This window comes from Aquarana catesbeiana, linkage group LG03 (assembly GCF_042186555.1).
Source record: "Aquarana catesbeiana isolate 2022-GZ linkage group LG03, ASM4218655v1, whole genome shotgun sequence".
Taxonomy (NCBI): domain Eukaryota; kingdom Metazoa; phylum Chordata; class Amphibia; order Anura; family Ranidae; genus Aquarana; species Aquarana catesbeiana.
Window position 1 is genome coordinate 620,451,564 of NC_133326.1, and position 24,630 is coordinate 620,476,193.

Consider the following 24,630-nt stretch of genomic DNA (forward strand, 5'->3'; position numbering starts at 1 on the left):
GAGGAACTGCACTCTGCTCACATAATTTGTAATACAAACATCTTTGCCATTCTGAAGCTTCCCTCCAACCACTTTGCATATTATTTCATATATACTGTGATTCTGTACTTGCCAAATATGCTGCAGAAATCTCCCTCCACCGAGTCTGGCTGCAACCATTTTAACTGTGGGCAGCTAAAGCTGCTGCCTGTTAACTTCCTGGATTTACACAGACACACAGAGGCACACCTCCAGCTCTACAGCTCTCATTAGCCCTCCTATGACTCATCCCCCCTCCCTTCCTGGCAAACTCTCACGAGAGTTAGAGAGAGAGCTGTTCATGATGTCATAAGCCTAGGCTTTTTACCAGACAAGAAACAGAAAGTGGGCTGTATAAGGATTTTATTGGCAGAATCTTTTTTTACTATCCAACATTAAAACAACAAGGGCAGAAGATTTAATACATGGAAAGTTGAAAAAATTACTGAATGTCCGCTTTAAATTGTATATGTACTGTCTGTCCTTATTTTGTAAATCGCTGCGTGAACTGTTGGTGCTATTTATATACTGTATAATAACAATAATGTTGAGGAATTACAGATATTAGGTAACGTTAACACCAGTTTATATTAAATATTTTCTTTAAAAGTATGTGAGCTAGAAAATGACAAACCCACGTTATTATAAAAACATACATTCTCATTTTAACAAATCAAACTTAATCTATGAATACCACTGCACTTTAGGCAAAGCACAATACTTTTCTTTCCAAGTATCTCCTAAAGCAGGGGTCAGCAACCCACGGGCCGCACCCGGCCCACCACCATTTAATGTCCAGCCCGTCAGGGCCATGAGTAATTCACTGGCACCCAGGCCACGGAGATTTTTGCCACTGTCCTCTTCATTGGACAGCAGCGAGTGGCTGGTATCACAGGGCTGGATGGGGCAGGAACCGCTGGAGTTAACTTTTTTCGTTAAACAGCAGGTGATTGGTTTCCAGGCGATCGTAGCAACCAATCACTAGCCTGTTAATGTAAAAAGTTAACTTCAGCAGTTCCCACACTAATCCAGACCTGTGATGCCGAGCTCTGCTCTGCTGCACATGTGTGTAAGGTAGGAGAGTTCTACCTACACAGTGTGGGACCCCTTCTCTCCTGGGGATGTGACCCCATTACCCTGGTAATGGGGCCCCCATCTCCCCTAGTAACAGAGAACCCCTCCCCCTGGGGACCCCATTTCCCTAGGGACAGGGACCCCATCTCCCCTGGAGACAGGGACCCCTTTTCCCCTGGGGAAAGGGACCCCTCTCACTTGGGGACAGGGACTCCATCACCCCTGGGGACAGGGACCCCTTCTCACTTGGGGACAGGACCCCATCACCCCTGGGGACGGGGACCTATCTCCTCTAGTAATGGGGATCCCATCTCCCCTAAGGGCAGGAACCCCATTTTCCCTAGGGACAGGAACCCCATCTCCAGACCATGCTGACTGGCAGGGCTGGTGTCAGCCACCCTTGGGTACCAGGATGGGGGAGGGGGCAGTAAAATCTGAATCCCCAGCCACATGATCCCTCAGAGTCAACTGGCTTTTTATTAGTGAAGCACCTTAAAGTGAGGTAAACCTGTACTGGTATTATTACTATGTTAGGATTATTATTATCTTCATTTATTAGCAGGTGAATGTGGCCCTCCACCATCCACGCATTCACATACATTGAATGCCGGCCCTTAAGTGGAAAAAGGTTGCTGACCCCTGTCCAAAATGATGAATATATATATTATACTAAGGCTATCCAATTCAATACTTGAAGCTCTTTATAATTAATTCTTACTATCAATATTATTCATGTTTTATCTTGCATATGTATGCACTACATAGCTCTAAGATTAACTTCAGCAATTTAGCAATATTATTTTCTAATTCAGTTGCATCATACAGCATCTAATCTTTTGAATGTAAAGCTTGTACAATTCAGATTCAAAGCCCTTTTCTCTCCTCCAAAAGATCTAGGCCATTCCAGCAAGTTCAAGAACAATGCAAATCAAAAAAACATTGGAAATAGAAAACACTGCAACGAAGCATTTAAAATATTTGTTTAATTCTAAATGTTTTTTTGCCTGCACTTCATTAAGTTGTATACAAGGACTACTTAAGTCTGTGTATTAAAGTCAAAATCCACCATTTTCTGCACAAGTCTTATCTAAAACATTTTAGGGACTCTACTGGAAAGCTTCAGCTCCATATTCCCATTGTTCAATTAGTGCTATCAAACAATAAAGAAAATGAAACAGATGTATTTTATTCATTATATTTTAATGGATAATAATCATACAATGACTGCACTGTAAACTACAAAATACATTTTAGGCAATAAAAAAATATAAATATTTAAAAAAAGTATTTGCCCTTTATAAACCAGGTTTTATCTCCAGTTCATGGCAATAATGTAGGCCAGCAATGGAAGTTTCTTTTCTTCCTCTGGTTCCAGTTTTTAGCTTTTGAACTCTTTTTAACTTAAAGCAGAGAGTTCAGCAGGCCTTTCACCAGACACTGCAAAGTGCCATTATTCCTTTAAAGTCACTGCTTACTTTGCATCTTTTCAATACTTGTGACATATGTTTTAGCAGTTCCTCAATGACATCCACATTCTTCTACAATCATATCTTCGTGGTGTTTCATTACCACATCTCCATTGTCATTCATCAGCATAGACAAAGGTCTCATTTTCACTGGGGCACAGGAGGCACATTCAACTTTATCTGAATTGAATAGCTTCAGCAAACTCTGTAAAACAAAAAAATAGATATTTGTTAGTTTACAAATCTACCAGAAAATGATGATGCACACATCAAACAATCCACATATTTAGCACAGCAATATACAATTGATACATCTAACATTCCTCTAAATTAGACATGTCAAACTGGTTGGGCTTCATGCATCTCATCTACATCTTTCTTATGGTCCTCAGCCAATATGAGGATTACAATTGAACATAGCATTGGTTTACTGTAAGGTGAATTATATTAAAAAAACAAGGCTTTTTAATTGCCATGCTGATGCCTAAACATAACTGTAAGAGAAATTCCATAAAATGCTGCCCTTTATAGAGTTTATCCAGATTTGGACTCCACATTTTTGAGTTTGACATGCCTGCCCTAAGGAGTCAGGCTAGTTGACACTCCTCTAAGGATCCATAAAGACCTATAAACCCATAATAAAAGTTACATGCAATATGTAATATTCCTCCAATGCTGTCTGTCTAATGGCACCCATTATTACGAAATACTGAATAGCACCAAATATTAAAGAATACTTGAAAAAGGCAAAGACAATTATCAGTAAAAAAAAATGACACTTACCATAATGTAAGCATGGTTGGTTGGTTTGAAGGGCTCACTTAGGGGAATGGGGCAGGCTCCTTCACATCTGTAGGCATTGAAATTCTTCGGGTGGATAATCAGATTTCCCCACCCGAACTTCTCAAAGTCCACCATCATATCAACCCTTTGACACAAGGGTTTTCCATCCTCCACGGTTCTGGATGGAAAGTGGTTCATTATGATGCTGTCTTTTGTATTTCTGTTCTTCCTGTGCCTTTTGATACCTTGTTCACTTTTGACTTCTGGTGACATCACATATTTAGAAGACTCCACTGTTTGGATGAGGTTGGGATATCCATTGACTTTAGCAGAAGGGTTGTCCTTTGTGAACACTATCAATAAAACTCTGTCAGTAGATATGTCTGTGCAACCGTTCTCATGATCCTTCTGAGATGAGGTTCCACCCCCCATGATATCATCATAATATGAAGTTTGACGAAGGTTGAGATAAGCATTCAAAATTTTAGTGAGGGTAAACACTTTCCAGGAGTCACCCATTGTTACAGAGGAATCAATGTGAAAAGACTGCAGAAGCAATCTCTTGGAACCTTGTTCGCTGTGGTAAATATGCAGTATCATATCTTGTGTTTTCTCTGTAGGAGAAAGTTGAATCCTAAACTCTGCCAATTGAATCTCATTACTGCTTGAGAGAGAGGACATGTCAAAGTAGAGTGATCGATGATTGTCCATCTTGGTGCATCCTGGGGAAGAAAGAACAAAAAACATGACATAAAAATCAATCTAATTATAAAAAGACATACTTCGTTTTTACAATATATGAATCTATGGTTAAAATATATTAATAAATATATAAATAAATAAATAGTATTAAATAAATAAATAATACATATATAAAAAAAAATATTGTTATATAAAGCAATATTCTTTAAAATGATGTTTACTATTTAAAATAAATCTTTAGGCAGTAGGCGATGTATGTGAAACTGCTAAGGCAAATCTGTCATATATGAGGCATGTCAGGAGTGTTAAAGGGAAGACTAAAACTACAAAAGCACATACTTTTAAGTTAGTTTTATCACTGTTAGAGAATCAGCTATAAGAAATAAATTGCCCTTAATTAAAATGCCTGACACAAAAAGTGTTCTTGCCCTTCTCTGTGGAAGATAATCTAGCCCATCAATAATAAAATTATCATTACATTTAGGTAATAAATAAAGCAGCATGTTACATTGTTATATGGGAAAATATAGAGTTCCGTATTTACCTTTGGCAGTAAGTCTTAGGACAGTATCTGAATCTTGAAGGATGGAATGCTCCAGGCTGGACAGACCTGTGTCATTCCCCATAATGAGGCTCTGATAGAGCTGCATCATAAATGGTGAGTACTTCTTATTTGGAGAGTATGCCTGTCCATCAAGACTGCTTGAAGTTCTTAATCCATGGTTAGATTGTTGAAGAGGAATTCTTTTTTGGTTTTCTTGCATAAAGGCTGGCAATCCCTGGACCATGGAGATGGTTGTGAGGTAGAGAATGACATTCATCCAGGTCATTTCTTCTCAGATTTCCTGTACCCTCTCTTGACTTGTAATGTTTAGGAGATGTTCATCAGAAGATCTGCAAGCCTGAAGTGAAGTCCTTATGATTCCTTCATTTTTTTTATATGGTTGGATGAATAGGTCCCATGTTCACACCTGTGACCTTTGATGTCATTGACCTCAACATCAAAGACTATCAAGGTAACTGTCAGTTATAAAGTCATCCTTTCATGTTAGTAACACATGCTCAAAATCCTATGAGCTAAATATGCATTATTTAAATGAGGTATGAAAATCTTTTGACAGTATCAAGTGAACAGAAACTATTATATTATTTTAATGTAGAAACTGAAACTTTGTCAGTAATATATTTATACACGTTTACATTTACACAAAATATATTTCTGAAATATTTTTGCCTTTAGTGAACAATATAATTCCAATTATAGAAATAACAGCAAATTATTGTAATGGATTGTAATTATTGTATATTATTTTTTGTTTTGAGTAACAGAAGAAAAGTATTATATTGTATTATACTATATTATATTCTGTTTTCTTTAAGTGACGGGGACAAGTGTATGTTTGGTAGCATTTTAATTTTGAGTATGTAAGACATTGCTTTTAAGCATAGTATCCTGAAGTATGTTAGGTTATTTAAAGCATACTACCCATATATCACATTTAAATATTTTTTTTACATTCAGATATAATAATAAATAATGGCTATTGATTATAAGTATATAATTGGGGACCTAATGCTACCAGGTAATGTTTACTAAGAATTTTCTTATTCTATTTTAATTTATATGTTTGTTTTTTGATATATACAGTACATACAATACTAACAATAATCACTTATTTATCATATACCATAAACAACTCGATGTTTGAAACATATTGCCAATTTATCATTTGGCTTATATTGACTGACATGTGCTCTCCTAATTGACCACATGATAGCATTTTGAGATTTTAACTATAAACTATTTAAACTATAAACTATACTGTATATGTTTTTTTTTTTTTGCATGATCTACAAATATTAAACTGCAATTAAATATCATGAAAATCCACATTTTCTTTATGAATTGAAATAGCAGGGTACAAAAAAATCCCCTGCCACAAATTCTAATGATTAACTTAATAACAATTTCAGTGATAGAAATTATTCACATATGGTTAGAATAACCAGTATACTATCATATAGACTCAATTTGTAAAGAAGAATAACCATTTGAGACATCATAAATAATTACAATGAACTATTTATTAGCTCTAATAGTTTATTTGTAGACTAGTATGCAATATGAAAAGCCTATGTATATGCAAAGCATCAATACATGACCCATATAATTACTTTATCATTTGACATATTAGTTTGATACTTTTGGCAAACCTGCTTTATGGAATATTATAGGGCTTTATATAACATTGCAAAATAATATATATATAAATGTATGCAATTCTAAAATTGTTTTATAATATGGAATTTGATTCAACAGTTTCTATCAATATAAAAAGTGTTTAAAAGACATTTAAAGTGTAATCATTCATTTTATAAACTATGTATACTTTTACGATTATACATTTAATGTTATAAATAATTAAGGCAAACCTACATATAGATATAGCAGATACTTAATCTTTGAATGTTGCTTTGATCTGCTGTTGTTGTAGACAGTCATTGCATGCACAACAATCAATTATGTCAAAACATCAACATTTAACACTTTACTTTAACACATAGTACACATGAAATGAAATCAGTATGTTCATTTTCTTTTATGGTTAGATTAAAGGACATATTTGTTTGACATTAAAGAACTAATCTACCCAACAGTGAAACTTCAGGGTTAAAGTGAAAGTATACAGTACTTTCAGTGAGGACATATTTTGTGTTAACTTTGTTCACTTTAAAATTTGGAGTGACTTTTACAAATTAAAATTTGGAGTGACTTTTACATTTTTAGATGTTTGCTATATTTTATTATTACGTCAAAATTAGCTGTTTCAGTCACTCAGCATAACTGCTCAATAGATATTTAGAAAGGCTATCAACAAAACAAATTATCTTTAGTCAGTCAGCTGACTCATAGACATCCATTGTGAGAAGGAGCAGTAAAGCACAACCATAGTGTAGCACTGCAAAGCAGGAAACAGAGTCTTCGTATGCCATGAGCAAATAATGCTGCTCCCATGTACATATATGATTACAAATCATGCATGGAAACACATCAAACATTAAATTGATAACTTTATTTACATCATGTTGATTTCTTTTACAGCTGTTCCTACAAATATCTGTAAAATGGCTATTCCAACCTATCAGTTGGCGTGCATCACAGTAACTTGTATGAAAAACATTTAATCATTAGGCTCTGGGGAAAGCTCATTTGCACAGTGCACTTGCCTTGCAAAGTGAACAGCCTATTTGCCTTTGGTAAATCAAGCCCAATGTATCCTTGTAGTACAACCTAAACTAACTTTAAATAATAAAAATTTATCTTACAACATTACAGGGTGGCCTCATTGATCGTTTGGTTTTTGGAAGATGCTGAAGTGTTAAACCATCTAACAGTTTCTTAGATCTTTCAGGAACTCTTTTGGTGAGATCTCTGTGTTAAGTCCCCGGGTATGCATAGTTCCTGTGGGCCTTATGAAGGGCTCCCACTCTGCCTGACTTTTTATTGATTTTGTATTATGTGAAATGTAACTGTAGGAGCTAGACAAGAGTAATGCCCCTCATACCAAATCTGTCAATGGCATGTACAATTTAAAAAAAACTGTCTAGGACATATGAAAATACCAAAAGATTATGACCTATTGCAATGAACACCATAGCCAATTACTTTCACATGTCATGTTCCATCTTAAAGGTTTAAAGGGTTCTCCTATTTTTTTCCTATTGCTGGATCCAAGTCTTCACACCTCCCACCTTTCATATTAATGATCCCAATATCAAATATTACCAGTGTCAATAATACAATTTGCACTTCTTCTGTTATTCAGGGCCCTCTGATTCCTTCTGTATACAAGAGGAACTGCACTCTGCTCACATAATTTGTAATACAAACATCTTTGCCATTCTGAAGCTTCCCTCCAACCACTTTGCATATTATTTCATATATACTGTGATTCTGTACTTGCCAAATATGCTGCAGAAATCTCCCTCCACCGAGTCTGGCTGCAACCATTTTAACTGTGGGCAGCTAAAGCTGCTGCCTGTTAACTTCCTGGATTTACATAGACACACAGAGGCACACCTCCAGCTCTACAGCTCTCATTAGCCCTCCTATGACTCATCCCCCCTCCCTTCCTGGCAAACTCTCACGAGAGTTAGAGAGAGAGAGCTGTTCATGATGTCATAAGCCTAGGCTTTTTACCAGACAAGAAACATGAAGTGGGCTGTATAAGGATTTTACTGGCAGAATCTTTTTTTTACTATCCAACATTAAAACAACAAGGGCAGAAGATTTAATACATGGAAAGTTGACAAAATTACTGAATGTCCGCTTTAAATTGTATATATACTGTCTGTCCTTATTTTGTAAATCGCTGCGTGAACTGTTGGTGCTATTTATATACTGTATAATAACAATAATGTTGAGGAATTACAGATATTAGGTAACGTTAACACCAGTTTATATTAAATATTTTCTTTAAAAGTATGTGAGCTAGAAAATGACAAACCCATGTTATTATAAAAACATACATTCTCATTTTAACAAATCAAACTTAATCTATGAATACCACTGCACTTTAGGCAAAGCACAATACTTTTTTTTCCAAGTATCTCCTAAAGCAGGGGTCAGCAACCCACGGGCCGCACCCGGCCCACCACCATTTAATGTCCAGCCTGTCAGGGCCATGAGTAATTCACTGGCACCCAGGCCACGGAGATTTTTGCCACTGTCCTCTTCATTGGACAGCAGCGAGTGGCTGGTATCACAGGGCTGGATGGGGCAGGAACCGCTGGAGTTAACTTTTTTCGTTAAACAGCAGGTGATTGGTTTCCAGGCGATCGTAGCAACCAATCACTAGCCTGTTAATGTAAAAAGTTAACTTCAGCAGTTCCCACACTAATCCAGACCTGTGATGCCGATCTCTGCTCTGCTGCACATGTGTGTAAGGTAGGAGAGTTCTACCTACACAGTGTGTTTTTGTATGGGGGTGGGGTGGGGTTGGGTGCAGGGGGTAAGAGGACACTACAGTGGGGGCAGGAGACAGGGACACCATCACCCCTGGGGACAGGGACATCTTCTCCCCTGGGGACAGGGGCCCCTTCTCACCTGGGGACAGGAACTCCTTCTACCCTGTGGACAGGGACTCCTCTCACTTGGGGACAGGGTCCCCTTCTCCCCTGGGGACAGGGACCCCTTCTCTCCTGGGGATGTGACCCCATTACCCTGGTAATGGGGCCCCCATCTCCCCTAGTAACAGAGAACCCCTCCCCCTGGGGACCCCATTTCCCTAGGGACAGGGACCCCATCTCCCCTGGAGACAGGGACCCCTTTTCCCCTGGGGAAAGGGACCCCTCTCACTTGGGGACAGGGACTCCATCACCCCTGGGGACAGGGACCCCTTCTCACTTGGGGACAGGACCCCATCACCCCTGGGGACGGGGACCTATCTCCTCTAGTAATGGGGACCCCATCTCCCCTAAGGGCAGGAACCCCATTTTCCCTAGGGACAGGAACCCCATCTCCAGACCATGCTGACTGGCAGGGCTGGTGTCAGCCACCCTTGGGTACCAGGATGGGGGAGGGGGCAGTAAAATCTGAATCCCCAGCCACATGATCCCTCAGAGTCAACTGGCTTTTTATTAGTGAAGCACCTTAAAGTGAGGTAAACCTGTACTGGTATTATTACTATGTTAGGATTATTATTATCTTCATTTATTAGCAGGTGAATGTGGCCCTCCACCATCCACGCATTCACATACATTGAATGCCGGCCCTTAAGTGGAAAAAGGTTGCTGACCCCTGTCCAAATTGATGAATATATATATTATACTAAGGCTATCCAATTCAATACTTGAAGCTCTTTATAATTAATTCTTACTATCAATATTATTCATGTTTTATCTTGCATATGTATGCACTACATAGCTCTAAGATTAACTTCAGCAATTTAGCAATATTATTTTCTAATTCAGTTGCATCATACAGCATCTAATCTTTTGAATGTAAAGCTTGTACAATACAGATTCAAAGCCCTTTTCTCTCCTCCAAAAGATCTAGGCCATTCCAGCAAGTTCAAGAACAATGCAAATCAAAAAAACATTGGAAATAGAAAACACTGCAACGAAGCATTTAAAATATTTGTTTAATTCTAAATGTTTTTTTGCCTGCACTTCATTAAGTTGTATACAAGGACTACTTAAGTCTGTGTATTAAAGTCAAAATCCACCATTTTCTGCACAAGTCTTATCTAAAACATTTTAGGGGCTCTACTGGAAAGCTCCAGCTCCATATTCCCATTGTTCAATTAGTGCTATCAAACAATAAAGAAAATGAAACAGATGTATTTTATTCATTATATTTTAATGGATAATAATCATACAATGACTGCACTGTAAACTACAAAATACATTTTAGGCAATAAAAAAATATAAATATTTAAAAAAAGTATTTGCCCTTTATAAACCAGGTTGTATCTGCAGTTCATTGCAATAATGTAGGCCAGCAATGGAAGTTTCTTTTCTTCCTCTGGCTCCAGTTTTTAGCTTTTGAACTCTTTTTAACTTAAAGCAGAGAGTTCAGCAGGCCTTTCACCAGACACTGCAAAGTGCCATTATTCCTTTAAAGTCACTGCTTACTTTGCATCTTTTCAATACTTGTGACATATGTTTTAGCAGTTCCTCAATGACATCCACATTCTTCTACAATCATATCTTCGTGGTGTTTCATTACCACATCTCCATTGTCATTCATCAGCATAGACAAAGGTCTCATTTTCACTGGGGCACAGGAGGCACATTCAACTTTATCTGAATTGAATAGCTTCAGCAAACTCTGTAAAACAAAAAAATAGATATTTGTTAGTTTACAAATCTACCAGAAAATGATGATGCACACATCAAACAATCCACATATTTAGCACAGCAATATACAATTGATACATCTAACATTCCTCCAAATTAGACATGTCAAACTGGTTGGGCTTCATGCATCTCATCTACATCTTTCTTATGGCCCTCAGCCAATATGAGGATTACAATTGAACATAGCATTGGTTTACTGTAAGGTGAATTACATTAAAAAAACAAGGCTTTTTAATTGCCATGCTGATGCCTAAACATAACTGTAAGAGAAATTCCATAAAATGCTGCCCTTTATAGAGTTTATCCAGATTTGGACTCCACATTTTTGAGTTTGACATGCCTGCCCTAAGGAGTCAGGCTAGTTGACACTCCTCTAAGGATCCATAAAGACCTATAAACCCATAATAAAAGTTACATGCAATATGTAATATTCCTCCAATGCTGTCTGTCTAATGGCACCCATTATTACGAAATACTGAATAGCACCAAATATTAAAGAATACTTGAAAAAGGCAAAGACAATTATCAGTAAAAAAAAATGACACTTACCATAATGTAAGCATGGTTGGTTGGTTTGAAGGGCTCACTTAGGGGAATGGGGCAGGCTCCTTCACATCTGTAGGCATTGAAATTCTTCGGGTGGATAATCAGATTTCCCCACCCGAACTTCTCAAAGTCCACCATCATATCAACCCTTTGACACAAGGGTTTTCCATCCTCCACGGTTCTGGATGGAAAGTGGTTCATTATGATGCTGTCTTTTGTATTTCTGTTCTTCCTGTGCCTTTTGATACCTTGTTCACTTTTGACTTCTGGTGACATCACATATTTAGAAGACTCCACTGTTTGGATGAGGTTGGGATATCCATTGACTTTAGCAGAAGGGTTGTCCTTTGTGAACACTATCAATAAAACTCTGTCAGTAGATATGTCTGTGCAACCGTTCTCATGATCCTTCTGAGATGAGGTTCCACCCCCCATGATATCATCATAATATGAAGTTTGACGAAGGTTGAGATAAGCATTCAAAATTTTAGTGAGGGTAAACACTTTCCAGGAGTCACCCATTGTTACAGAGGAATCAATGTGAAAAGACTGCAGAAGCAATCTCTTGGAACCTTGTTCGCTGTGGTAAATATGCAGTATCATATCTTGTGTTTTCTCTGTAGGAGAAAGTTGAATCCTAAACTCTGCCAATTGAATCTCATTACTGCTTGAGAGAGAGGACATGTCAAAGTAGAGTGATCGATGATTGTCCATCTTGGTGCATCCTGGGGAAGAAAGAACAAAAAACATGACATAAAAATCAATCTAATTATAAAAAGACATACTTCGTTTTTACAATATATGAATCTATGGTTAAAATATATTAATAAATATATAAATAAATAAATAGTATTAAATAAATAAATAATACATATATAAAAAAAAAATATTGTTATATAAAGCAATATTCTTTAAAATGATGTTTACTATTTAAAATAAATCTTTAGGCAGTAGGCGATGTATGTGAAACTGCTAAGGCAAATCTGTCATATATGAGGCATGTCAGGAGTGTTAAAGGGAAGACTAAAACTACAAAAGCACATACTTTTAAGTTAGTTTTATCACTGTTAGAGAATCAGCTATAAGAAATAAATTGCCCTTAATTAAAATGCCTGACACAAAAAGTGTTCTTGCCCTTCTCTGTGGAAGATAATCTAGCCCATCAATAATAAAATTATCATTACATTTAGGTAATAAATAAAGCAGCATGTTACATTGTTATATGGGAAAATATAGAGTTCCGTATTTACCTTTGGCAGTAAGTCTTAGGACAGTATCTGAATCTTGAAGGATGGAATGCTCCAGGCTGGACAGACCTGTGTCATTCCCCATAATGAGGCTCTGATAGAGCTGCATCATAAATGGTGAGTACTTCTTATTTGGAGAGTATGCCTGTCCATCAAGACTGCTTGAAGTTCTTAATCCATGGTTAGATTGTTGAAGAGGAATTCTTTTTTGGTTTTCTTGCATAAAGGCTGGCAATCCCTGGACCATGGAGATGGTTGTGAGGTAGAGAATGACATTCATCCAGGTCATTTCTTCTCAGATTTCCTGTACCCTCTCTTGACTTGTAATGTTTAGGAGATGTTCATCAGAAGATCTGCAAGCCTGAAGTGAAGTCCTTATGATTCCTTCATTTTTTTTATATGGTTGGATGAATAGGTCCCATGTTCACACCTGTGACCTTTGATGTCATTGACCTCAACATCAAAGACTATCAAGGTAACTGTCAGGTATAAAGTCATCCTTTCATGTTAGTAACACATGCTCAAAATCCTATGAGCTAAATATGCATTATTTAAATGAGGTATGAAAATCTTTTGACAGTATCAAGTGAACAGAAACTATTATATTATTTTAATGTAGAAACTGAAACTTTGTCAGTAATATATTTATACACGTTTACATTTACACAAAATATATTTCTGAAATATTTTTGCCTTTAGTGAACAATATAATTCCAATTATAGAAATAACAGCAAATTATTGTAATGGATTGTAATTATTGTATATTATTATTTGTTTTGAGTAACAGAAGAAAAGTATTATATTGTATTATACTATATTATATTCTGTTTTCTTTAAGTGACGGGGACAAGTGTATGTTTGGTAGCATTTTAATTTTGAGTATGTAAGACATTGCTTTTAAGCATAGTATCCTGAAGTATGTTAGGTTATTTAAAGCATACTACCCATATATCACATTTAAATATTTTTTTTTACATTCAGATATAATAATAAATAATGGCTATTGATTATAAGTATATAATTGGGGACCTAATGCTACCAGGTAATGTTTACTAAGAATTTTCTTATTCTATTTTAATTTATATGTTTGTTTTTTTTATATATACAGTACATACAATACTAACAATAATCACTTATTTATCATATACCATAAACAACTCGATGTTTGAAACATATTGCCAATTTATCATTTGGCTTGTATTGACTGACATGTGCTCTCCTAATTGACCACATGATAGCATTTTGAGATTTTAACTATAAACTATTTAAACTATAAACTATACTGTATATGTTTTTTTTTTTTGCATGATCTACAAATATTAAACTGCAATTAAATATCATGAAAATCCACATTTTCTTTATGAATTGAAATAGCAGGGTACAAAAAAATCCCCTGCCACAAATTCTAATGATTAACTTAATAACAATTTCAGTGATAGAAATTATTCACATATGGTTAGAATAACCAGTATACTATCATATAGACTCAATTTGTAAAGAAGAATAACCATTTGAGACATCATAAATAATTACAATGAACTATTTATTAGCTCTAATAGTTTATTTGTAGACTAGTATGCAATATGAAAAGCCTATGTATATGCAAAGCATCAATACATGACCCATATAATTACTTTATCATTTGACATATTAGTTTGATACTTTTGGCAAACCTGCTTTATGGAATATTATAGGGCTTTATATAACATTGCAAAATAATATATATATAAATGTATGCAATTCTAAAATTGTTTTATAATATGGAATTTGATTCAACAGTTTCTATCAATATAAAAAGTGTTTAAAAGACATTTAAAGTGTAATCATTCATTTTATAAACTATGTATACTTTTACGATTATACATTTAATGTTATAAATAATTATGGCAAACCTACATATAGATATAGCAGATACTTAATCTTTGAATGTTGCTTTGATCTGCTGTTGTTGTAGACAGTCATTGCATGCACAACAATCAATTATGTCAAAACATCAACATTTAACACTTTACTTTAACACATAGTACACATGAAATGAAATCAGTATGTTCATTTTCTTTTATGGTTAGATTAAAGGACATATTTGTTTGACATTAAAGAACTAATCTACCCAACAGTGAAACTTCAGGGTTAAAGTGAAAGTATACAGTACTTTCAGTGAGGACATATTTTGTGTTAACTTTGTTCACTTTAACATTTGGAGTGACTTTTACAAATTAAAATTTGGAGTGACTTTTACATTTTTAGATGTTTGCTATATTTTATTATTACGTCAAAATTAGCTGTTTCAGTCACTCAGCATAACTGCTCAATAGATATTTAGAAAGGCTATCAACAAAACAAATTATCTTTAGTCAGTCAGCTGACTCATAGACATCCATTGTGAGAAGGAGCAGTAAAGCACAACCATAGTGTAGCACTGCAAAGCAGGAAACAGAGTCTTCGTATGCCATGAGCAAATAATGCTGCTCCCATGTACATATATGATTACAAATCATGCATGGAAACACATCAAACATTAAATTGATAACTTTATTTACATCATGTTGATTTCTTTTACAGCTGTTCCTACAAATATCTGTAAAATGGCTATTCCAACCTATCAGTTGGCGTGCATCACAGTAACTTGTATGAAAAACATTTAATCATTAGGCTCTGGGGAAAACTCATTTGCACAGTGCACTTGCCTTGCAAAGTGAACAGCCTATTTGCCTTTGGTAAATCAAGCCCAATGTATCCTTGTAGTACAACCTAAACTAACTTTAAATAATAAAAATTTATCTTACAACATTACAGGGTGGCCTCATTGATCGTTTGGTTTTTGGAAGATGCTGAAGTGTTAAACCATCTAACAGTTTCTTAGATCTTTCAGGAACTCTTTTGGTGAGATCTCTGTGTTAAGTCCCCGGGTATGCATAGTTCCTGTGGGCCTTATGAAGGGCTCCCACTCTGCCTGACTTTTTATTGATTTTGTATTATGTAAAATGTAACTGTAGGAGCTAGACAAGAGTAATGCCCCTCATACCAAATCTGTCAATGGCATGTACAATTTAAAAAAAACTGTCTAGGACATATGAAAATACCAAAAGATTATGACCTATTGCAATGAACACCATAGCCATTTACTTTCACATGTCATGTTCCATCTTAAAGGTTTAAAGGGTTCTCCTATTTTTTTCCTATTGCTGGATCCAAGTCTTCACACCTCCCACCTTTCATATTAATGATCCCAATATCAAATATTACCAGTGTCAATAATACAATTTGCACTTCTTCTGTTATTCAGGGCCCTCTGATTCCTTCTGTATACAAGAGGAACTGCACTCTGCTCACATAATTTGTAATACAAACATCTTTGCCATTCTGAAGCTTCCCTCCAACCACTTTGCATATTATTTCATATATACTGTGATTCTGTACTTGCCAAATATGCTGCAGAAATCTCCCTCCACCGAGTCTGGCTGCAACCATTTTAACTGTGGGCAGCTAAAGCTGCTGCCTGTTAACTTCCTGGATTTACACAGACACACAGAGGCACACCTCCAGCTCTACAGCTCTCATTAGCCCTCCTATGACTCATCCCCCCTCCCTTCCTGGCAAACTCTCACGAGAGTTAGAGAGAGAGCTGTTCATGATGTCATAAGCCTAGGCTTTTTACCAGACAAGAAACAGGAAGTGGGCTGTATAAGGATTTTACTGGCAGAATCTTTTTTTTACTATCCAACATTAAAACAACAAGGGCAGAAGATTTAATACATGGAAAGTTGAAAAAATTACTGAATGTCCGCTTTAAATTGTATATGTACTGTCTGTCCTTATTTTGTAAATCGCTGCGTGAACTGTTGGTGCTATTTATATACTGTATAATAACAATAATGTTGAGGAATTACAGATATTAGGTAACGTTAACACCAGTTTATATTAAATATTTTCTTTAAAAGTATGTGAGCTAGAAAATGACAAACCCATGTTATTATAAAAACATACATTCTCATTTTAACAAATCAAACTTAATCTATGAATACCACTGCACTTTAGGCAAAGCACAATACTTTTCTTTCCAAGTATCTCCTAAAGCAGGGGTCAGCAACCCACGGGCCGCACCCGGCCCACCACCATTTAATGTCCAGCCCGTCAGGGCCATGAGTAATTCACTGGCACCCAGGCCACGGAGATTTTTGCCACTGTCCTCTTCATTGGACAGCAGCGAGTGGCTGGTATCACAGGGCTGGATGGGGCAGGAACCGCTGGAGTTACCTTTTTTCGTTAAACAGCAGGTGATTGGTTTCCAGGCGATCGTAGCAACCAATCACTAGCCTGTTAATGTAAAAAGTTAACTTCAGCAGTTCCCACACTAATCCAGACCTGTGATGCCGAGCTCTGCTCTGCTGCACATGTGTGTAAGGTAGGAGAGTTCTACCTACACAGTGTGTTTTTGTATGGGGATGGGGTGGGGTGGGGTGGGGTTGGGTTCAGGGGGTAAGAGGACACTACAGTGGGGGCAGGAGACAGGGACACCATCACCCCTGGGGACAGGGACATCTTCTCCCCTGGGGACAGGGGCCCCTTCTCACCTGGGGACAGGAACTCCTTCTACCCTGTGGACAGGGACTCCTCTCACTTGGGGACAGGGTCCCCTTCTCCCCTGGGGACAGGGACCCCTTCTCTCCTGGGGATGTGACCCCATTACCCTGGTAATGGGGCCCCCATCTCCCCTAGTAACAGAGAACCCCTCCCCCTGGGGACCCCATTTCCCTAGGGACAGGGACCCCATCTCCCCTGGAGACAGGGACCCCTTTTCCCCTGGGGAAAGGGACCCCTCTCACTTGGGGACAGGGACTCCATCACCCCTGGGGACAGGGACCCCTTCTCACTTGGGGACAGGACCCCATCACCCCTGGGGACGGGGACCTATCTCCTCTAGTAATGGGGACCCCATCTCCCCTAAGGGCAGGAACCCCATTTTCCCTAGGGACAGGAACCCCATCTCCAGACCATGCTGACTGGCAGGGCTGGTGTCAGCCACCCTTGGGTACCAATATGGGGGTGGGGGCAGTAAAATCTGAATCCCCAGCCACATGATCCCTCAGAGTCAACTGGCTTTTTATTAGTGAAGCACCTTAAAGTGAGGTAAACCTGTACTGGTATTATTACTATGTTAGGATTATTATTATCTTCATTTATTAGCAGGTGAATGTGGCCCTCCACCATCCACGCATTCACATACATTGAATGCCGGCCCTTAAGTGGAAAAAGGTTGCTGACCCCTGTCCAAAATGATGAATATATATATTATACTAAGGCTATCCAATTCAATACTTGAAGCTCTTTATAATTAATTCTTACTATCAATATTATTCATGTTTTATCTTGCATATGTATGCACTACATAGCTCTAATTAGCAATTTAGCAATATTATTTTCTAATTCAGTTGCATCATACAGCATCTAATCTTTTGAATGTAAAGCTTGTACAATACAGATTCAAAGCCCTTTTCTCTCCTCCAAAAGATCTAGGCCATTCCAGCAAGTTCAAGAACAATGCAAATCAAAAAAACATTGGAAATAGAAAACACTGCAACAAAGCATTTAAAATATTTGTTTAATTCTAAATGTTTTTTTGCCTGCACTTCATTAAGTTGTATACAAGGACTACTTAAGTCTGTGTATTAAAGTCAAAATCCACCATTTTCTGCACAAGTCTTATCTAAAACATTTTAGGGGCTCTACTGGAAAGCTTCAGCTCCATATTCCCATTGTTCAATTAGTGCTATCAAACAATAAAGAAAATGAAACAGATGTATTTTATTCATTATATTTTAATGGATAATAATCATACAATGACTGCACTGTAAACTACAAAATACATTTTAGGCAATAAAAAAATATAAATATTTAAAAAAAGTATTTGCCCTTTATAAACCAGGTTTTATCTCCAGTTCATGGCAATAATGTAGGCCAGCAATGGAAGTTTCTTTTCTTCCTCTGGCTCCAGTTTTTAGCTTTTGAACTCTTTTTAACTTAAAGCAGAGAGTTCAGCAGGCCTTTCACCAGACACTGCAAAGTGCCATTATTCCTTTAAAGTCACTGCTTACTTTGCATCTTTTCAATACTTGTGACATATGTTTTAGCAGTTCCTCAATGACATCCACATTCTTCTACAATCATATCTTCGTGGTGTTTCATTACCACATCTCCATTGTCATTCATCAGCATAGACAAAGGTCTCATTTTCACTGGGGCACAGGAGGCACATTCAACTTTATCTGAATTGAATAGCTTCAGCAAACTCTGTAAAACAAAAAAATAGATATTTGTTAGTTTACAAATCTACCAGAAAATGATGATGCACACATCAAACAATCCACATATTTAGCACAGCAATATACAATTGATACATCTAACATTCCTCTAAATTAGACATGTCAAACTGGTTGGGCTTCATGCATCTCATCTACATCTTTCTTATGGCCCTCAGCCAATATGAGGATTACAATTGAACATAGCATTGGTTTACTGTAAGGTGAATTACATTAAAAAAACAAGGCTTTTTAATTGCCATGCTGATGCCTAAACATAACTGTAAGAGAAATTCCATAAAATGCTGCCCTTTATAGAGTTTATCCAGATTTGGACTCCACATTTTTGAGTTTGACATGCCTGCCCTAAGGAGTCAGGCTAGTTGACACTCCTCTAAGGATCCATAAAGACCTATAAACCCATAATAAAAGTTACATGCAATATGTAATATTCCTCCAATGCTGTCTGTCTAATGGCACCCATTATTACGAAATACTGAATAGCACCAAATATTAAAGAATACTTGAAAAAGGCAAAGACAATTATCAGTAAAAAAAAATGACACTTACCATAATGTAAGCATGGTTGGTTGGTTTGAAGGGCTCACTTAGGGGAATGGGGCAGGCTCCTTCACATCTGTAGGCATTGAAATTCTTTGGGTGGATAATCAGATTTCCCCACCCGAACTTCTCAAAGTCCACCATCATATCAACCCTTTGACACAAGGGTTTTCCATCCTCCACGGTTCTGGATGGAAAGTGGTTCATTATGATGCTGTCTTTTGTATTTCTGTTCTTCCTGTGCCTTTTGATACCTTGTTCACTTTTGACTTCTGGTGACATCACATATTTAGAAGACTCCACTGTTTGGATGAGGTTGGGATATCCATTGACTTTAGCAGAAGGGTTGTCCTTTGTGAACACTATCAATAAAACTCTGTCAGTAGATATGTCTGTGCAACCGTTCTCATGATCCTTCTGAGATGAGGTTCCACCCCCCATGATATCATCATAATATGAAGTTTGACGAAGGTTGAGATAAGCATTCAAAATTTTAGTGAGGGTAAACACTTTCCAGGAGTCACCCATTGTTACAGAGGAATCAATGTGAAAAGACTGCAGAAGCAATCCTTTGGAACCTTGTTCGCTGTGGTAAATATGCAGTATCATATCTTGTGTTTTCTCTGTAGGAGAAAGTTGAATCCTAAACTCTGCCAATTGAATCTCATTACTGCTTGAGAGAGAGGACATGTCAAAGTAGAGTGATCGATGATTGTCCATCTTGGTGCATCCTGGGGAAGAAAGAACAAAAAACATGACATAAAAATCAATCTAATTATAAAAAGACATACTTCGTTTTTACAATATATGAATCTATGGTTAAAATATATTAATAAATATATAAATAAATAAATAGTATTAAATAAATAAATAATACATATATAAAAAAAAATATTGTTATATAAAGCAATATTCTTTAAAATGATGTTTACTATTTAAAATAAATCTTTAGGCAGTAGGCGATGTATGTGAAACTGCTAAGGCAAATCTGTCATATATGAGGCATGTCAGGAGTGTTAAAGGGAAGACTAAAACTACAAAAGCACATACTTTTAAGTTAGTTTTATCACTGTTAGAGAATCAGCTATAAGAAATAAATTGCCCTTAATTAAAATGCCTGACACAAAAAGTGTTCTTGCCCTTCTCTGTGGAAGATAATCTAGCCCATCAATAATAAAATTATCATTACATTTAGGTAATAAATAAAGCAGCATGTTACATTGTTATATGGGAAAATATAGAGTTCCGTATTTACCTTTGGCAGTAAGTCTTAGGACAGTATCTGAATCTTGAAGGATGGAATGCTCCAGGCTGGACAGACCTGTGTCATTCCCCATAATGAGGCTCTGATAGAGCTGCATCATAAATGGTGAGTACTTCTTATTTGGAGAGTATGCCTGTCCATCAAGACTGCTTGAAGTTCTTAATCCATGGTTAGATTGTTGAAGAGGAATTCTTTTTTGGTTTTCTTGCATAAAGGCTGGCAATCCCTGGACCATGGAGATGGTTGTGAGGTAGAGAATGACATTCATCCAGGTCATTTCTTCTCAGATTTCCTGTACCCTCTCTTGACTTGTAATGTTTAGGAGATGTTCATCAGAAGATCTGCAAGCCTGAAGTGAAGTCCTTATGATTCCTTCATTTTTTTTATATGGTTGGATGAATAGGTCCCATGTTCACACCTGTGACCTTTGATGTCATTGACCTCAACATCAAAGACTATCAAGGTAACTGTCAGTTATAAAGTCATCCTTTCATGTTAGTAACACATGCTCAAAAGCCTATGAGCTAAATATGCATTATTTAAATGAGGTATGAAAATCTTTTGACAGTATCAAGTGAACAGAAACTATTATATTATTTTAATGTAGAAACTGAAACTTTGTCAGTAATATATTTATACACGTTTACATTTACACAAAATATATTTCTGAAATATTTTTGCCTTTAGTGAACAATATAATTCCAATTATAGAAATAACAGCAAATTATTGTAATGGATTGTAATTATTGTATATTATTTTTTGTTTTGAGTAACAGAAGAAAAGTATTATATTGTATTATACTATATTATATTCTGTTTTCTTTAAGTGACGGGGACAAGTGTATGTTTGGTAGCATTTTAATTTTGAGTATGTAAGACATTGCTTTTAAGCATAGTATCCTGAAGTATGTTAGGTTATTTAAAGCATACTACCCATATATCACATTTAAATATTTTTTTTACATTCAGATATAATAATAAATAATGGCTATTGATTATAAGTATATAATTGGGGACCTAATGCTACCAGGTAATGTTTACTAAGAATTTTCTTATTCTATTTTAATTTATATGTTTGTTTTTTGATATATACAGTACATACAATACTAACAATAATCACTTATTTATCATATACCATAAACAACTCGATGTTTGAAACATATTGCCAATTTATCATTTGGCTTATATTGACTGACATGTGCTCTCCTAATTGACCACATGATAGCATTTTGAGATTTTAACTATAAACTATTTAAACTATAAACTATACTGTATATGTTTTTTTTTTTTGCATGATCTACAAATATTAAACTGCAATTAAATATCATGAAAATCCACATTTTCTTTATGAATTGAAATAGCAGGGTACAAAAAAATCCCCTGCCACAAATTCTAATGATTAACTTAATAACAACTTCAGTGATAGAAATTATTCACATATGGTTAGAATAACCAGTATACTATCATATAGACTCAATTTGTAAAGAAGAATAACCATTTGAGACATCATAAATAATTACAATGAACTATTTATTAGCTCTAATAGTTTATTTGTAGACTAGTATGCAATATGAAAAGCCTATGTATATGCAAAGCATCAATACATGACCCATATAATTACTTTATCATTTGACATATTAGTTTGATACTTTTGGCAAACCTGCTTTATGGAATATTATAGGGCTTTATATAACATTGCAAAATAATATATATATAAATGTATGCAATTCTAAAATTGTTTTATAATATGGAATTTGATTCAACAGTTTCTATCAATATAAAAAGTGTTTAAAAGACATTTAAAGTGTAATCATTCATTTTATAAACTATGTATACTTTTACGATTATACATTTAATGTTATAAATAATTAAGGCAAACCTACATATAGATATAGCAGATGCTTAATCTTTGAATGTTGCTTTGATCTGCTGTTGTTGTAGACAGTCATTGCATGCACAACAATCAATTATGTCAAAACATCAACATTTAACACTTTACTTTAACACATAGTACACATGAAATGAAATCAGTATGTTCATTTTCTTTTATGGTTAGATTAAAGGGCATATTTGTTTGACATTAAAGAACTAATCTACCCAACAGTGAAACTTCAGGGTTAAAGTGAAAGTATACAGTACTTTCAGTGAGGACATATTTTGTGTTAACTTTGTTCACTTTAAAATTTGGAGTGACTTTTACAAATTAAAATTTGGAGTGACTTTTACATTTTTAGATGTTTGCTATATTTTATTATTACGTCAAAATTAGCTGTTTCAGTCACTCAGCATAACTGCTCAATAGATATTTAGAAAGGCTATCAACAAAACAAATTATCTTTAGTCAGTCAGCTGACTCATAGACATCCATTGTGAGAAGGAGCAGTAAAGCACAACCATAGTGTAGCACTGCAAAGCAGGAAACAGAGTCTTCGTATGCCATGAGCAAATAATGCTGCTCCCATGTACATATATGATTACAAATCATGCATGGAAACACATCAAACATTAAATTGATAACTTTATTTACATCATGTTGATTTCTTTTACAGCTGTTCCTACAAATATCTGTAAAATGGCTATTCCAACCTATCAGTTGGCGTGCATCACAGTAACTTGTATGAAAAACATTTAATCATTAGGCTCTGGGGAAAGCTCATTTGCACAGTGCACTTGCCTTGCAAAGTGAACAGCCTATTTGCCTTTGGTAAATCAAGCCCAATGTATCCTTGTAGTACAACCTAAACTAACTTTAAATAATAAAAATTTATCTTACAACATTACAGGGTGGCCTCATTGATCGTTTGGTTTTTGGAAGATGCTGAAGTGTTAAACCATCTAACAGTTTCTTAGATCTTTCAGGAACTCTTTTGGTGAGATCTCTGTGTTAAGTCCCCGGGTATGCATAGTTCCTGTGGGCCTTATGAAGGGCTCCCACTCTGCCTGACTTTTTATTGATTTTGTATTATGTGAAATGTAACTGTAGGAGCTAGACAAGAGTAATGCCCCTCATACCAAATCTGTCAATGGCATGTACAATTTAAAAAAAACTGTCTAGGACATATGAAAATACCAAAAGATTATGACCTATTGCAATGAACACCATAGCCAATTACTTTCACATGTCATGTTCCATCTTAAAGGTTTAAAGGGTTCTCCTATTTTTTTCCTATTGCTGGATCCAAGTCTTCACACCTCCCACCTTTCATATTAATGATCCCAATATCAAATATTACCAGTGTCAATAATACAATTTGCACTTCTTCTGTTATTCAGGGCCCTCTGATTCCTTCTGTATACAAGAGGAACTGCACTCTGCTCACATAATTTGTAATACAAACATCTTTGCCATTCTGAAGCTTCCCTCCAACCACTTTGCATATTATTTCATATATACTGTGATTCTGTACTTGCCAAATATGCTGCAGAAATCTCCCTCCACCGAGTCTGGCTGCAACCATTTTAACTGTGGGCAGCTAAAGCTGCTGCCTGTTAACTTCCTGGATTTACACAGACACACAGAGGCACACCTCCAGCTCTACAGCTCTCATTAGCCCTCCTATGACTCATCCCCCCTCCCTTCCTGGCAAACTCTCACGAGAGTTAGAGAGAGAGCTGTTCATGATGTCATAAGCCTAGGCTTTTTACCAGACAAGAAACAGAAAGTGGGCTGTATAAGGATTTTATTGGCAGAATCTTTTTTTACTATCCAACATTAAAACAACAAGGGCAGAAGATTTAATACATGGAAAGTTGAAAAAATTACTGAATGTCCGCTTTAAATTGTATATGTACTGTCTGTCCTTATTTT

At 36.1% G+C, this 24,630-nt stretch overlaps 3 protein-coding genes across 3 annotated transcripts; all 3 read right to left on the minus strand.

Annotated features, from left to right (window-relative positions):
• Positions 1 to 2,610: 2,610 nt before the first annotated feature.
• LOC141134681 (nodal homolog 2-A-like) lies at positions 2,611 to 4,873 on the minus strand. The gene is made up of 3 exons (XM_073624124.1): positions 4,588 to 4,873; positions 3,342 to 4,063; positions 2,611 to 2,763 (listed from the first exon to the last, which is right to left on the minus strand). The coding sequence occupies exons 1-3, from the start codon at positions 4,871 to 4,873 to the stop codon at positions 2,611 to 2,613; spliced, it is 1,161 nt and encodes a 386-aa protein (XP_073480225.1).
• Positions 4,874 to 10,722: 5,849 nt separating this feature from the next.
• On the minus strand, positions 10,723 to 12,986 carry LOC141134682 (nodal homolog 2-A-like). The gene is made up of 3 exons (XM_073624126.1): positions 12,701 to 12,986; positions 11,454 to 12,175; positions 10,723 to 10,875 (listed from the first exon to the last, which is right to left on the minus strand). The coding sequence occupies exons 1-3, from the start codon at positions 12,984 to 12,986 to the stop codon at positions 10,723 to 10,725; spliced, it is 1,161 nt and encodes a 386-aa protein (XP_073480227.1).
• Positions 12,987 to 18,836: 5,850 nt separating this feature from the next.
• LOC141134683 (nodal homolog 2-A-like) lies at positions 18,837 to 21,099 on the minus strand. Its single transcript, XM_073624127.1, has 3 exons — positions 20,814 to 21,099; positions 19,568 to 20,289; positions 18,837 to 18,989 (listed from the first exon to the last, which is right to left on the minus strand). Exons 1-3 carry the CDS (start codon positions 21,097 to 21,099, stop codon positions 18,837 to 18,839), a joined length of 1,161 nt encoding a protein of 386 aa, XP_073480228.1.
• Between the last annotated feature and the right edge of the window lie 3,531 nt (positions 21,100 to 24,630).